The sequence below is a fragment of the Ruditapes philippinarum genome, unplaced genomic scaffold (assembly GCF_026571515.1).
Source record: "Ruditapes philippinarum isolate M1 unplaced genomic scaffold, ASM2657151v2 ctg6586_1_1_1_1, whole genome shotgun sequence".
NCBI classification, from domain to species: Eukaryota; Metazoa; Mollusca; class Bivalvia; order Venerida; family Veneridae; genus Ruditapes; species Ruditapes philippinarum.
Window position 1 is genome coordinate 48,781 of NW_026852991.1, and position 17,084 is coordinate 65,864.

The window sequence follows — 17,084 nt, forward strand, 5'->3', positions numbered from 1 at the left end:
TAGGAATACTCAGGTAAAACCTCGGTTGTTTTTATGTCGGCTCTCTGACAGGTCCAAAGTTATCTTGTCGAGTTTGACCTTTGAAAATGTAAAAAGCTCCACAGGAAACTTTGAAATTCCTTCCCAAAATATTAATGATTTAATTGTCCAAAAATATATCCACTATACAGTATAAATAAACATTTTGTTTATTTTTTTTACTGTACAAGGGGGTATATTTTGGATATTATTTCATTAATATTTTAATAGAATTTCAAGTTTTCCTGTGAAAGGTCTATCTATATCTGCTTTGCAAAATTATTTGTTTTGAAATTTTAAAAAAAAATGCCGAGTACTTAAAAAATCCTTGTATGAATAAAATATGGTAGTACGTTGTCTTAAAAGTGCACAAAATTATTGCTTTGTAGGGATAAATTAATCCTACTATATATTACAGCAGATCTTATAATATTTTTAATGTTCCTGAATATTATATTATGTTTTATATGTACAATATTCATATGTGTTTAATATAAGAGACATTTTATATTACAACTCTCTCGAGAATCAAACAAAAGATTATGGAAACAATATAATTTTACTGAATTTAAAAAAAAAAGGTTTACTTTCAAAATTGTTGTAATTAATATGGCAGTAATGTAATTTTAACGATTCTGTTGTACATGTTTCTTTTTTTACTCTTTGTCAGATATTTATTGTTTTGAAGGTAAATGCATTGTTTACACTCCCCAAATCCCTGTATAAAATTGAAGGCAAATTTGGCAAATCTATTTTTCATGATATTCATTGCATGAGATTATGTAGAGAAAAGTAGATACTTGGGGAAAAAACCCTGATTTACATGTATGATATATTTGACATAAAGACTAGCAGATATTTTTCTGTTGCTTATAGCTGTCATTCTTTTTGTCATAACTTGTGCAGTATGTTTTCTCCACCATTTTAAGTGATTTACTTTTCCAAATGTTTTCTTGTACTGTAAAAATATATTTATTATATGTCTAAGTATGTTAAACAAGAGCTGTCGGTAGGACAGCACGCTCAACTATTCTTAGTGCTTGAAAGTAAAAGAGCCTTAATGTAACACTTTCTAAGTTAAGAAAAAAGCCAAATTTTTCTTTAAATCCATGATACATTTATAGGCCTTAGAGCAAGTCCTATTTATTATAATCTCAACGAAGGATATAAAACTTCAACTTGTTTCAAAGTCAGATGTCATATTGGAATATCAAAATATCTGATGTGGTAATTGAAAACTTTAATGTAATTTCGTAGTCAAAAAAGGGTCATTATTCTGTCAAAATGCTTGATAGAGTTACCTCCTCCTGTGTACAAGTTATAGCCATGATGGTGAAGAAGTATGCAAAGTTTCAAAGCCATAATGTCAATGGACATTGAAAATATTAGAGGTGGTAATTGCAGACTTTAAAGCAAATTCAAAGTCAAAAAGGGGCATAATTCTGTCAAAATGCTGGATACAGTTACCTCCTCCTGTCTACAGGTTGTGGTCATGATGGTAAACAAGAGTGCAGTTTCAAAGCCATATGCCAATGGACTTTGAAAATATATGAGGACTGTTACAAAAACTTAAACATAAGCTGTTACGCAGATGCCGACAATTGAGTGACTAGGATAGCTCTATACTAAGTCTTATTCTTATGGAAAAGTCGAGCTAAAAATGATATTTTTGAGGTTTATTCTTAGATATTTCCTAGCTATTCTAACAATGCTAACATTCCTAATACTGTTGGCTAACCAATTTCAAATTGCTTGACCGCAAGACTGTTGTAAGTCCTTTATTTCATTTAAGTTACTGCAGTTTTGCAGTCAACCCTTGATTTGTTTAGTAAACATTACAATATGTGTGGGTTTTTTTTCTTCAATTTTTCTAGGAGCTGTACGAACAACATACTGAGGAGATGATGAAAATAAGAGATAGAAAGATGAGTGAGTTCAACATGAATTTCAAGAAATCATTTCAGTATGTATCATATAATTATACACTGCTTTCCGTTGATTAAATATGACTATTATACATGTATATTTCTTTATATTACAGACATTTAGTCATCACCCTATGTAAAAAAAGACAGTAAGTTATTATTAGTTTGACATAATACTTTTATTGACTTTATATTTCAACAGATTGACTATTTTAATGGTGATAATGAACAATAATTGATAATCACAAATGTTTAGCATAAAATATAAAAACTGCCAAAAATGTAAGAGGACTGCCCCACTTTTTTAATGAATTGAACATTACTGATAATTCCCGAAGGATATTTATAAATATTCACAAAGTTACAGTGAGTGCTTACTTATTACTCAGGTGACATTTATTATAAAATTGAAAACAAAATACAGATATAATGTAAATTTTTTAGAATTTTTCCTGAAAATTCACTATTTATTCTTGAATGGGAAATGTCACTATAACTTTCTATGAGAAAAATTGTTGTTAATAGAATGATGTGTATATTATCCAGTAATTTTACACATTTATTCATTGTTAAAAATGTCTGCCGTTTTTTAAGATTTTAGTTTTTCTCATATATCTTTTTCTCTTTCAATCTTATGAATTTCCTGGTATTACTAATATTACTGCCAAAACAGGATTTTTTTAACATGACCCCTATCCATTAAATTGGGAATTTCAGCAATGTTTTGTTCAAAATTGGGAAAAGTGCATGACTGAAATTTTGCAGTTATTGAATGAATGAAAACAATCACTGTCCAGGATGGCATCTTCTAACGTTTAAGCACTTAGATATAACAGTGAAGAAGCCTTTATTTTTTTCAAGATTTTCGAATTTTTGTTCAATATTTACAACTTTTATTTAGGATTTTTTCCCTGTGGATTGGGAAAATTAAATATACTAATTTCAATTATATGGCCAAATATCTGTAAATAAGCCCCAAAAAAGTCCCTGCATATTAATGCTATATTATTTCACAGTGTTTTATCATACAAGTTTCTGTCCCTTTTAGCAAGGATGAATTTAAGACTGAAATAATAATAATATATCTTTAAAGTAGGTCCAAAGTTCAGCTATCTAAAAATATGAGAACAGTTGAGTCATCAAGGAGGGGGCTTGTTTCAATTGCATATAAATTGTTAATTGTCATTAAACAGCTGTAATTTAAGAAGATTTATACAATAGTAATTGGTACTTCAATGACCTACATCTAGTACTATCATTTTACTTTTACGACTGTATTGTTTGCTTTACAATTTGTTGCTCTTGACTTGAATTTAAAATTTATCCCATGTAGATAACTATGTAAAACTTAAATTTATGATACAGGTATCAATTTGATTTGTTTTCCTTCTTGTTGTGGTAACAAATTCTGATTTATTGAAGGTTTATGTTCAGCATGTATAAATACAACTAAACAAAAACAATTGAAATAAAAGGAAACCAATTCATTGACTACTTCCTTTTCAGTTAGACAGTTAAAGAAAGTTTTGGGTTATTTCATTGTTATTTGATCAAAACTATAATAACACTGAAGTGAATTTAATGTTACTTTTTTGAATGTTGATGATAAGAAAATTTCATGTATATGTACATGTATGAATGGAAATTTCATCAGAAATTTACTTCAGCCTAAATAATATGTTAACATCAATACAGTAAACAACTTGCACACATCATGTAATCAAATATGCCCTTAAGAATCTGTAAAGTCACGAAACGAGCATAGAAGAAAACCCAAAACAAAAGAAATGTGTTTATTCTGCATGTAAGATTTATTTTTATTTCACACCTCATAAATATAATTTTCAAAGAACTTTCAGCGTCAAGGTGTTGCATATTAAGCATACCTCAACTAGCCTTGTTTTCATTTTCAGAGTCCAAACAAATCCATATTAAATCATCATTTCACTTAAAGTAACAAAGCTTTGTCAAAATTCCAAAAAATTGTGGTGTGAATAAATTGATGCCATAGTCACAGTGGAATATGCCAATTATTCTGCAGTTGATTACTAATAATAGAATGTCTGAGTGCCTGAATGACTAAGAAAAGCATGTTAGATACTAATTAAGTTTCATCCTGCATTTTACACGTTATTCTCTAGCCTTTGAAGATCATTATTTAAGTAATATTGATCTGTCAGCGTTTGGCTTATTCAACATTTAAAGGTTAAGGTGATAGACTTACTAGTGGAATTAAGAATACTTGGCTTTTCCCAGCTAATCAATAGGTACAACAAATTTTAATAGTTACAGTTACGAAAATAAGCGCAACAGGTTAACTAATCTATTGTATTATGGTAAAATTGTGTTTGTACCTAAGGATTAGCTGAGCAAAACTCACATTTGCCGAGTTCCGGATAACATTCTATTCAGCATTATTCATTGAACTATTACACTTTCTTTGTGTTAAACTAAACATCATTCTGAATGAAGCTTCTAATGAGGTTACATGCTGTATCACATTTACAGAAATGCTGAAGCAAGGTGATATATTGTTATGTTTCTATTATTATATATACTGTCAAACCTGTGTATGAGACCACCTGGGAATAAAGACCAGTCTGTAAAAAGGCTTCTTTTCAGCAATATTTAATGGAATTAATAGAACAGCAATAACCTCTAGATAAAGACCACTTGTCTTAAAAGGTCATATTTTGGCTTTTCTCTGATTAGCCTTTGCTCACAGGTTTGACTGTATCATTTATTCATGAATTGTGGATATGGTGCAAGTTACCTTTGCTCAAATGGATGACTTAGCATATTACTTGAATTTAAAATATTCTAAAGTAGATTATTCTGAAATAAATGGAATCCAAAGTGCTCGATGTTTTGTCACCCATTTGATCTCCATGTAACATTCTCTCAAAAAATCACATGAACACTGTTGGTCTCTGAATTGTTTGTTTTAAAAAAATGTTTTGAACAAAAATGAATGTGTGACTGGTTAGAATATCAAAACATAGTTAATAACTATTACGTTTTAAGAACTTTGGTCAGTGTATCACTAACATTTTTAATACTGAATCTTTACTGAATAAAATAGATTTTAAAAATATGACATTTGAAATTTAAAAAAGATTTAAAAGGTTATTAATTGGCCCTTGATAATAATTATCATGAAATAGTTTGCAAACTAATGAAATATGACAAAAGATGGATACATTTATAATAAATTCTTTGATTATATAAAATTCATTGAAAAAGTATGTAACAAAAAAAAGTTAAAAAAAAAAAAAATTGGAACACAAACCAAACTTGGTAATTATATACTAGATTAATAAGTATGGCTTATTGTATAAGCTGCATGACAGTGGGAACTGGTTGTTGACAAAAATTTAATTTACAAAAATATTTTCAAATATGATTTTATAAATTAATATCAGTTCGTCAAAATTTGTTACTTGAATGGTTCAAGCATTTTAAATTTGATTGATTAGGATAAATGTTGCCAGTCAAATGATTTTAAAAAATCCAATTCAATGCTTATGACCACCATTTCAATCTTAATTCAACATCAGTTTGGCTCTGGCTTATAATATTAAAATAGCATATGATCTTGCATTATTAATTTTAATAATGATAACTTATTAAAGTGTTGTATATCAAAATAAAGTCCAACAAATCTTTGAAATCTTTGAGCACTTGTAAACATGCAACTGTAACTAAGTACTCTATAATGACAGAATTAGCCCTTTTTCGACAGAATTCAGTTAATTTGTAATAGTCAATATTTAAGCGCATGACATTGTAAAGAACTGGTCAGCATCATGACCCACCTAAAATGATCGAGGAACTGTCAAGCAATTTTTAGACTATCAATAAAAAATAGTTGAGCACTTCTAACGACTCAATACTTTTATAGTTTCCTATAATGGACCAGTCAACCTTTCATTTTTGTAACTGTCGATTATCAAATTTGAGTTAATTAAGATGAAAATTTGAAGTTGTTCAGCCAACAGTTAAAAAAGCTTGGTCAAACTGCAGGACCTTGCAGACTGGTTTGGGATCTTACTTTTTTAAGTAGCAAATTTTATGAAGGCTTATTTTTGGTTCTAGCAGGTTAAGGGTGAAACATTTTAGTTGTATGGAATCACAGTTTACTATGAAATAACATGATCATGTGATTTTTAGAGTAATTACGGTATGCATGCATGTTTGGGTTTGCTTTAAAGGTACACAGAGTTTTTTTGTTCCTTTATAAAATGATAAAGGTTCAATAACATGCATGTGATCAATAGATATGCTTGTGTATTTAGACTTAAGATTTTGTCACATACATATCAGATATATTAGATTTGCTTGTATATATAAATCAGATGAACATTTGGCACTTCATGTATATGTGGAGATATGCTTGTATTTTTTGTTTTAATTGGATTTTCTGTCACACCGACACATATATTATAGGTCATATGGGGACGTTCCAGCTTTTACTGGTGGAGGAAGACCTCAGGTGCCCTTCCGTGCATTTTTTCAGGCACAAACGGGCACCTGAGTTAGAACCCTCAACGTTCCATTAGCTAGCTGGATAGTTTCTTCACATGAAAGAATCCAAAGTCCCTGTAGGGATTCGAACCCACAGCGGTGAGGGCCAAGTGGTTTGAAGTCAATGACCATAACCACTTGGCCAGATTTGCTTGTATAACTTAACATTTGGCACATCAGGTTCATATTTAGCGCTGTTCATATTAAGCATCAGTTAAATAGATATACTTGTATTTGTCACGTCAGATACTTTTGAGCCACATCATGACAAAACCAACATAGTGCGTTTGCGACCAGCATGGATCCAGACCAGCCTGCGCATCCGCGCAGTCTGATCAGGATCCATGCTGTTCGCTATAAGTTTCTCTACTTGTTATAGGGTTTGTAAGCGAACAGCATGGATCCTGATCAGACTGCGCGGATGCGCAGGCTGGTCTGGATCCATGCTGGTCGCAAACTCATTATGTTGGTTTTGTCGTGACACGGCTCATACGTAATACTTGATATGCTTGTATTACTTAACATTTATCACTTTAGCATCATATATATATATCCCTGACAGAATTTTACGTATAGCTCCAGGGGATTACATGAAACCCCTAAATTTCAGGGATTATGTGCAATCCCATGTTACACACATTCCCTGTAACATATACATAGTTAATTCATGTCACACTTAACATTTGTGACATTTACATCAGATAAATTGATATATACTTGTATAACTTAACATTTGTGACATTTACATTAAATACATATGTTACACAATTATAATGATTGCATATCTTAACATTTGTCACTTTAAAATCATCTATATAGATATGCATATAACATTTAATATTTGTCACATTGAAATTATTTATATAGATATGAATATAACACTTAACATTTGTCACATTAAAATTATTTATATAGATATGAATATATTAACACTTAACATTTTTCACATTAAAATTATTTATATAGATATGCATATAACACTTAACATTTGTCACATTAAAATTATTTATATAGATATGCATATAACACTTAACATTTTTCACATTTAAATTATTTATATAGATATGCATATAACACTAAATATTTGTCATATTTACTTCATTCACATATTTGTCACATTAACATCAGAGATACATAGATATGTGACTCTGTATCACTTTACATTTGTCACATTTACATCACATGAATAAATATACTATATAACATAACATTTGTCACATAAACATTAGATACATAGATTTCCTTTTATAGTAACAGTCATGTGTTACTATCATTCTGAACAAAAATTTTGGCACTTCAGATACATAGATATGATTTTAGAACTTAACATTTGGCACATAATATACATACTTAGCGATACATATGAAATAAATTTGAAATGAGGTTACATAAAGTTAAAAGTGATCATTACATTATTAACCTAAATATAATTTATGCATTGAGAAATGATAACTGTAACTTTATTTCATTTTACCTTACAGAATATTGGTAAATTTAATTGATGTGCTTTTTTTCAGCCCAAGCAGGACTACAAGAAGTATTTCATTAAGCCCCAAGATGTCGCTAGCCCGAAGTATGTCAATTATGACCGTTACACGCCCGAGGTTTGGTGGTAGCTCAAACAACGCCTTACCGGAACTACCAATCAGTGATGAAGTCATTAACTCTATATCAACATTCTGTTTTCCAGGTACGTAACAGGTGTTTACCTCATTGTTAAGACCAACTTTTCTAACTATTTGAAGAACACCTTTAAGCACAGATAGATAGAGAAACATATTAGGGGTGTAACTGGCCAATTTGTTAAGGATGTTGACCGTAAACCACTTGTTCCTCACGGTGTAGGTTTGAATCCCCCCAGGGATTTTGGATTCTTCCATGGGAGGAATTAAACTATCCAGCTGGCTTACAGAATGTCAATGGTTCTACTCATTGCCTGCTCTTAATTACCTGAAATAATGCAAAAATGGGCATCTGAGGTATTTCCTCCACCAGTGAAGCTGGAAGGTTATGTATGACCTCTATTGTGTTGGTGCTACGTAAAACCCAACCTTTGGAAAAAAGCAACAACAAAAGAGACATTTATAATGATCTACCAAAATGGTGCCTTCGTTATTCTTTTCTAAAATAGGTGATATCGAGGTTCTACCTAAATTTTCAATGGTGTCGCATTTAAAATATCAGTGCATTAAGAGGCGCTGAATGTTGAATATGTATTAGAAAGGGCAAGGTGAGGCTGCATGTATATTATATATGTAAACATTACTAGCATACTTGTTTGACGTCCAAAAATGTTAAGCATGGTATTTTATTTAATAATGTTATATCCAATTCCTAAACTCTTACTTTAACTATTGTTTTCATAAAGGTTGTATGTCTTGGCATGTGCATTGTGTGTGTTAATTGTCTTAGATACAATTTTGTTCTTGATTGACAACACCATTTTTGATTGTGACCCGAAGTCTGATAGTATGTTTGATAGGTGAAAACAATGTAAGGAGGATGTCTTTTTGCATCATTGTTTATGTTTTGGCACATATCTGTCAAACATTAGTAGAAATGTATGGTGTAAAACTACCACAGTCTGTTAATGAAAATTGAGGGTGTTGACTCATGGTCATCTGAGGGTATAATTCATACTATTTGCTGTGTTGTTTTGGTTATATGTGTTTGCATTTGTATGATTTGTATTGTTTACAGATTCATTGGTTATATTTATTGGCATTTGTATAATTTATACTTTTTACAGATTTATTGGTTATATTTATTGGCATTTGTATAATTTATACTTTTAACAGATTTATTGGTTATATTTATTGGCATTTGTATAATTCATACTTTAAGTAGATTTATTAGTTATATGTGTTGGGATTGTATAATTTAGACTTTTAGCTGATTTAATGGTGATATTTATTGGAATTTGTATAATTTATACTTTTAGCAGATTTATTGGTTATATTTATTGGCATTTGTATAATTCATACTTTTAGCAGATTTATTGGTTATATGATTGTGTTGGTATTTGTACAATTTAGACTTTTAGCAGATTTATTGGTTGTATGTGTTGGAATTTGTATAATTTATACTTTTAGCAGATTTATTGGTTATATTTATTGGCATTTGTAGAATTTATACTTTAAGTAGATTTATTGGTTATATGTGTTGGGATTTGTATAATTAAGACTTTTAGCAGATTTATTGGTTATTATGTATTTGAATTTGTATGATTTCTATACTATTTACATAGATATTGGTTATATGTGTTGGCATTTGTGAAATTTATACTACTTACAGATTTATTGGCTATATATTTGGTTATAATATTGTGTTGGCATGTGTATGATTTATACTATAATTTACATAGGTATTGGTTATATGTGTCAACATTTTGGTTATATGTGTTGGCATTTGTGTAATTTATACTACTTACAGATTGATTTGTTATATATTTTGGTTATATGTGTTGGCATGTGTATGATTTGTATGTGTTTACAGATGGTCTGAAGGTACACGAGAAGAAACCAGAGAGTACAACTCATTTCTTTGTACTGACCGATATCTCTGGACGTCGATCATATACAACTTGTCTTACACTTTACAGACCCTTTTCCGTGGAAAAGGTGACAAATTTAAAATCCCTCACCACCACCTGAAAATATATAATGTAACAGACCATAATCCAGCTCTGTATAATGTAAATGGAATTGTCCGTTTGTTGATTTGGAGGATGTTATGATAAAATTGTCCCCTCAGTGCAATAACTGGTTAACTCCTATTAAATTTGAAGGACTTAACCCATTACTGCACTAAGGTGACGAAATATTTGAAAACTGAGCAGAAGACAATATAAAGTGTAATGGTCATTATTTTTACAATAACTTAAGCTTTCAATGTTAATTGTAATTAACATGATAAAAATTTAAATTAAACCAAAAGGACCCAAAGAATTAAGACTTAATTTAATGAATCTGTGATATTTTTTGACATAATCTATATTATCAAGACATTTAAATATGAAAATGATTGTTGCCATAGTGATTTAAGACTTTCATCTTTAAACTATAAAAAATCAGAGCAAAACATACATGCAGTAGTTTAGACTTTCCTTTCTGATTAGTATAGCTAGATTGTAATACTATATGCATGGTACAATTGTACTCATATATTTATACTACCAACATTCCTACCTTATATAATATATCCCTGAACCTCCAGAATTTTTCTCAAACAGACTATAATAATAAATGTCTTTAAGCTTCCATTTTCGAAACTGTTAATTATTTCAATTTTGGGGATATAAGGATGAAAATTTGAAGATAGTGAGCCAATACTCACTGTAAAAAGACTTTAAGGTCAGGCTGCATGCACGAAAATGCAGGCTGGCCTGGCTCTATACTTATAGCAAAGGTTAAAGGTTAATTACTTTCGATTCCAGCAGGATCAGTGTTATTATACATGTACTTAACCAACTTGTCTTTTTATACATTAAAGGCACATTTTGCCTCAGAAAGAATTTTTTTTAACTCTTTAGAAAGGACAAACATGAATTCTGTAGCATTTAAATAGTAGTTTAAGAGTTATTGTTAGATGCTTATAACATAATGAAAGTAGTGGTAATTAGTGAAATAATTTGATATAAAAGTAGCAAAATGTAAATAAAGTAGTATTTTGACTTCCATACTAAATCATCAAATAACTGTACTTCACATTGCCAAAAAGTAGCAGATGCTTCAGGCATTTTGCCAATGAGTAACTTTTTGGAGACTTAAAGGAATACCAAAATTAAAAAAACATTTTTTGGGGAATGAAAATAAAAGCATTTCGAAATCATAATAAGCCTTTTAACATGATAAACTATGTGTAACATCTTGACAATAAGTTATAAGGGTATTAGCTAAGTTTACATTGCATTGATTAGTATATTTTTATGATTTTTGAACTCAAAATATAAATATTTTATTTGGTCACAATGTCATGTTGAACTCTTACTGTTTTATATTACAATTTTCAAGTTTTCCTCAAAGGTAAAGTTTGTGACCTTTTCCCTTAGACCAACTGTTAACTTGCATCCTTTTTAGGATAGCATTTTTGTGTCGCCTCTACGGAGTAGTGGCGACATATAGGGATCACTTCTCCGTCGTCTGTCTGTCCGTCTGTCCGTCTGTCCGTCTGTCTGTCTGTCTGTCCGTCTGTCCGTCCGTCCGTCACAAAACTTGTCCGGACTACTGCTCATAAACTACTGGTGCAATTTCATCCAAACTTTACAGGAATGATCAGTACCAAGTCTAGTTGTGCATATTGTCAGCATTTTCCGGTTCAATGATTTTTGTCAGAGTTATGGCCCTTTAATAATTTTTATTTTTAAAGTTTGTCCGGACTACTTCTCTTATACCACTGATGCAATTTCACTGAAACTTTACAGGATTGATCTGTAGCTCAAATACTTGTGCATATTGCACGGGTTTTCCGGTTGAATGACTTTTTGCCGAGTTATGGCCCTTTGATAAAAAAATGTGTTTTTTTTCTGTATGTTGCCAGATACACAAAAGCTTGTCTGGACTACTCCTCATAAACTACTGGTGCAATTTCATCCAAACTTTACAGGAATGATCAGTACCAAGTTTAGTTGTGCATATTGTCAGAATTTTTTGGTTCAATGATTTTTGTCAGAGTTATGGCCCTTTAATATTTTTTATTTTTAAAGTTTGTCCGGACTACTTCTCTTATACCACTAATGCAATTTCAATGAAACTTTACAGGATTGATCAGTAGCTCAAGTCCTTGCGCATATTGCACGGGTTTTCCGGTTGAATAATTTTTTGCCGACTTATGGCCCTTTAATAAAATAGGTGTTTTTTTCTGTATGTTGCCAGATAAACAAAAGCTTGTCCGGACTACTCCTCATAAACTACTGGTGCAATTTCATCCAAACTTTAAAGGAATGATCAGTACCAAGTTTAGTTGTGCATATTGTCAGAATTTTTTGGTTCAATGATTTTTGTCAGAGTTATGGCCCTTTAATATTTTTTATTTTTAAAGTTTGTCCGGACTACTTCTCTTATACCACTCATGCAATTTCAATGAAACTTTACAGGATTGATCAGTAGCTCAAGTCCTTGCGCATATAGCACGGGTTTTTCGGTTGAATGATTTTTTGCCGAGTTATGGCCCTTTGATAAAAAGGTCTTTTTTTCTGTGTGTTGCCAGATACGCAAAAGCTTGTCCGGACTACTCCTCATAAACTACTGGTGCAATTTTATCCAAACTTTACAGGAATGATCAGTACCAAGTCTAGTTGTGCACTGTTCGTCTGTCTGTCTGTCACAAAATTTGTCCCAACATGAAATTGGCCATCATGAGGCGACACATGTGATTACTGATCGCTCTTGTTTCGATTTACTTGCAAATATGCAAATAAATGTGGCTTTGACACTTGTATACAGACAGTTTCATAAGCTTTGACTCTTGTATATTAACAATTTCTCCTGTATATAGACAAGCTTTGACTCTTGTATATTAACAATTTCACAAGCTTTGACCCTTGTATACAGACAGAATTTCATAAGCTTTGACCCTTGTACACAGACAATTTCCTAAGCTTTGACTCTTGTATATAGACAGTTTCATAAGCTTTAAATCTTGTATATACACAATTTCGTAAGCTTTGACTTTTGTATATAGACAGTTTCATAAGCTTTGACTCTTGTATAAAGATAGATTTTCAAGCTTTGACTTTTGTATATATAGTCAGTTTCACAGGCTTGACCCTTGTAAACAGACTGTTTCATTAGCTTTGACTCTTGTATACAGACAGTTTCACAAACTTTGACCTTTGTATATACACAATTTCACAAGCTTTGACTCTTGTATAAAGAGAGTTCCCATAAGCTTTGACACTTGTATACAGACATTTCTCTAAGCTTTGACACTTGTTTATAAACAGTATAAAGAGTTTCATATTAGGTTTGACTCTTTTGTCAAGGGAGTTCCCATAAGCTTTGACACTTGTATATAGACAGTTTCACGAGCTTTGACTTATGTATATGGATAAGTTCACAAGCTTTGACACTAAGTTTCTATATAGACAGTTTCACAAGCTTTGAGTATGGTATATAGACAGTTTCATAAGCTTTGACTGTTGTTTATAGACAATTTCATAAGCTTTGACTTTATATCTTAAGACAGTTCCATAAGCTTTGACTCTTGTATATAGACAGTTCTATAAGCTTTGACACTTGTATATAGACAGTTTTGTAAGCTTTGACTATTGTATTCAGACAGTTTCATAAGCTTTGACTCTTGTAGACAATTTAATAAGCTTTGACCCTTGTATAGAGACAGTTTCATAAGCTTTGACTCTTGTTATAGGCAATTTGATAAGCTTTGACTCTTGTATAGAAAGTTTTAATCTTTGATTATTGTACATGTTGTATATATCATAACAGTTTCATAAGCTTTGACTCTTGTAAGCTTTGACTCTTGAAAACATGTTTTCATATAAAGCTTTGACCCTTGTATACAGACAGTTTTGTATGCTTTGATTCTTGTATATAAACGGTTTCATAAACTTTGACACTAAGTCTTGTGTGTAGACAGTTTTATAAGCTTTAGCAATGGTATAAAGGCAAGTTTGATTTTGCCATTTTGGATACAATACAACTTTGTTTTTGGCAAGGAGAGACATTATTTACAGATGTTTAATTATCAGGAAAGATTCAGTTATTATTGGTATCATAAACAATTAAATTATTGTAACAATAATTATTTCTTGGTGTATACTTACAGATGGTTATAAAATATGGCGGACCAAACCTCCACCACTTTCCCATGCCTTTGTACTCACTAACCACCATGGACAACAGTTTGCTTCATGTTTGACCTTTAACATTGCTGCTTTCATAACAAAGGTGACATTCTTGTGCATTCTTTGGTGTCATTTGTTGTCAACTTTTCGCTATTTTCACTAGATTTTTTTGTTTTTTTGTTTGTTTTTTGTTTCACTTGATCAATTTCCATTTAAAACACTTCAGGATGGCCTGGAATAAACATTTTGTACATAAGTGTTGTATAATTATCGTGTCACATGACATAACTTGTCTTTTGGTGGCAATATAATCATTTTATTCTTCAGTTTAGATATATAAATTTTTTTGTAAAGTTCCCCTTTAAGTCCCCATTAACGTCATATTTTCACAGAATTTCAATGCTTTTCCAACACAACTTTATGTCATTATATAATTGTGCCAATACAGGAAAATTGATTTTGGCTATTCTCGGATGTTAAAAACTTAAAGAAACACTAGGGGTCAAAACCACCTTACTTTCAGGAGCTAAGAGATTCATATAGACTCTAGTAATTTGAACCCATTTATTTGCCTCTTACGATAACACAGGGATAAACAGTGGCTTGCAGTTTCTAATCCTTACGTACATATACAATGAAAACTTATATGACTCCAACTTAAATTTTAAATGATTATTCTATGCTTTGCTAACTTACCTGGACAGTGTGGCCATTTCACGTTACAGTTGTGCAGAAATAAAGAAAATAAAGCTCAATATGTTACACAAAAATTTGGATTTCATAAACTTGAAATAACCAAGCAAAATTGAAATTTTCTAAAACTTCCCTTTTTACTTTCAAATGGGTAGACTGTGTATTATAATATTATGCAAATACTGCAAGTTCTTGAATTTTGATTGATTTATACACATTTTATACTATACCATAAAGAACTGAAGCACACACAAATAACAATGTATTTCTACATCATGGACAATTAACTATGTGTGTGCATAACATTTTTTATTGCGCTTTGAACTTTATGACAATTATTTATGATCAATTCAATTGTCATTATTTCAAAAACATGTTATAAATAAAAGTTACTTTGCAATTATGACGTTATTCTTGAAGTACTTTCTTTTGCACAAAGTTAGGGTAGCCGTTGATCACGTGACTTTTTTTTGCTTCTTTGAAGCACAAAATAGAAACATTAATCTTGAAAACAATCGAATTTCTTACATGAACTTGACAATTTGCATTATTATAGATTCATTGTATAAGACTTAGTACTGATTGGTAGAATTTATTAACACCGGTATGTTGTAACCCTCCGCCAGCACCTCAGATCATAATGATCTTATTCATACTATATTCTCCCATTTATCCTGTCAGCAAATTGTATAATTAATTATATATTTGCTTTTTATAATCACCCCATATATATTCTATATTGACTTATTATGCAGTTATAGTGTATTTAGTTATTGTGAATGTTGCCTTTTATATTATGCTTATCAGTAAGTCACTTAAATACAACATTGTAAAAAAACATTTTTATGAGCGTATAACTATATTGATTTTGATAATTTCAAAATATATTTACTATGGCAGAACTTATATTTGAATTTTAGACAATAGCATCATTTCATAAATGAATGGAAAAGTCAGCAGAAATAAGTTATATCAAACATAATAAGAACTTAAAATGTACATGATAACTGCATTTCGTGAATAATTACAATTTATACATTTTGTCCCATGTTTAATTTTACAAAAAAAATTATGTTTGTGTTTTCTCAAAATTTTTGACAGTGACAAAAAGGGAAAAAGGGAAATCAAAAAAATTCAGAAATTTGATTTTTTATTTTTCAACCTTTTTTTTTGGCCTAAGTTTAAAATATTCATAGCATAGAGAAAGTATTTTAAACCCTGAGTACTTTCACCTTTTAATTTTAACATTTTTCTATTTTCGGGTTTTTAAAATTTAAAACCTAACCATACAGGGTTTTTAAAACCTTGAACTTTGAATTAAAATTAAATTCAAATTTCCCCTCCCACCAGTTTTCTTTTTTTTTCAACCCCATGAAAGGATCAGGGAGTTGAAAAACCCCCTTTAGGGTTTTTTTTAATTGCGTCAGTTTTTTTGGAAAAAAGTTAAAATTTAAAAACCGTCCTGAATTTGAAAATGTATTATACTCGAATTTCATATTCTAAAAGACTGATAATTAGTCTTTACAGTCTCTTTTGAAATGTAGAATAAACATCTTTTGAATACACATAGAGAAAATATGATTCATTTTAAATCACAGTATAATTACATAGTGTAAAAAAAAAAAAATGGCCCCAATTTTTTTTATAAAAAAAAGACCAATTAAATTTGACAAGTAAAAAGGGAAATGTAGTTTTTTAAAACCCTTTTCCCCCTCGTGAGCATAATTGTGAAAAAGGGGGCCCCGGGTTTTTAAACGGGAAAACCCTCCTGTTAAAGTTAAAAAACCTGTTTAATAAAACCCTATGAAAAATCCCCCCTTCAATACTAATAAAAATTGGAATAAATGTTGAAGGGAACCATTCCCCTTTGTAAAAAATCCCAAAGGCTTAAAATTTTCTTTTTAAACAGGGAAAACGGGGGGAAAACACCCTAAAAATTTGGGCCAAAAAATCACAAAATTTTCCCTTGTTTTTTTTCCAAATAAAAAAATTTATTTAAAAAATGCTGAAAACTTCTCAAGGGATTAAAAGATAGAGTAAAAAGGTTTTTTCCAGCGTTGGTTACACGTTCCCTTTTAAATCGGCCTGGGAAATTTTTTAAACCTTTCACAAGTCCAAAA

General features: G+C 30.6%; 1 protein-coding gene across 1 annotated transcript in view; it reads left to right on the forward strand.

Moving 5' to 3' along the window:
• LOC132730475 (DENN domain-containing protein 3-like) overlaps positions 1-17,084 on the forward strand; it is a 37,734-nt gene continuing 20,650 nt past the window's right edge. The window contains exons 1-6 of the mRNA XM_060716420.1: positions 1-13; positions 1,893-1,981; positions 4,452-4,466; positions 7,985-8,157; positions 9,963-10,087; positions 14,253-14,344. Coding sequence (XP_060572403.1) covers positions 1,920-1,981; positions 4,452-4,466; positions 7,985-8,157; positions 9,963-10,087; positions 14,253-14,344 — 467 coding nt within the window. The 5' untranslated portion in view covers positions 1-13; positions 1,893-1,919. The remainder of the gene's footprint in view (positions 14-1,892; positions 1,982-4,451; positions 4,467-7,984; positions 8,158-9,962; positions 10,088-14,252; positions 14,345-17,084) is intronic.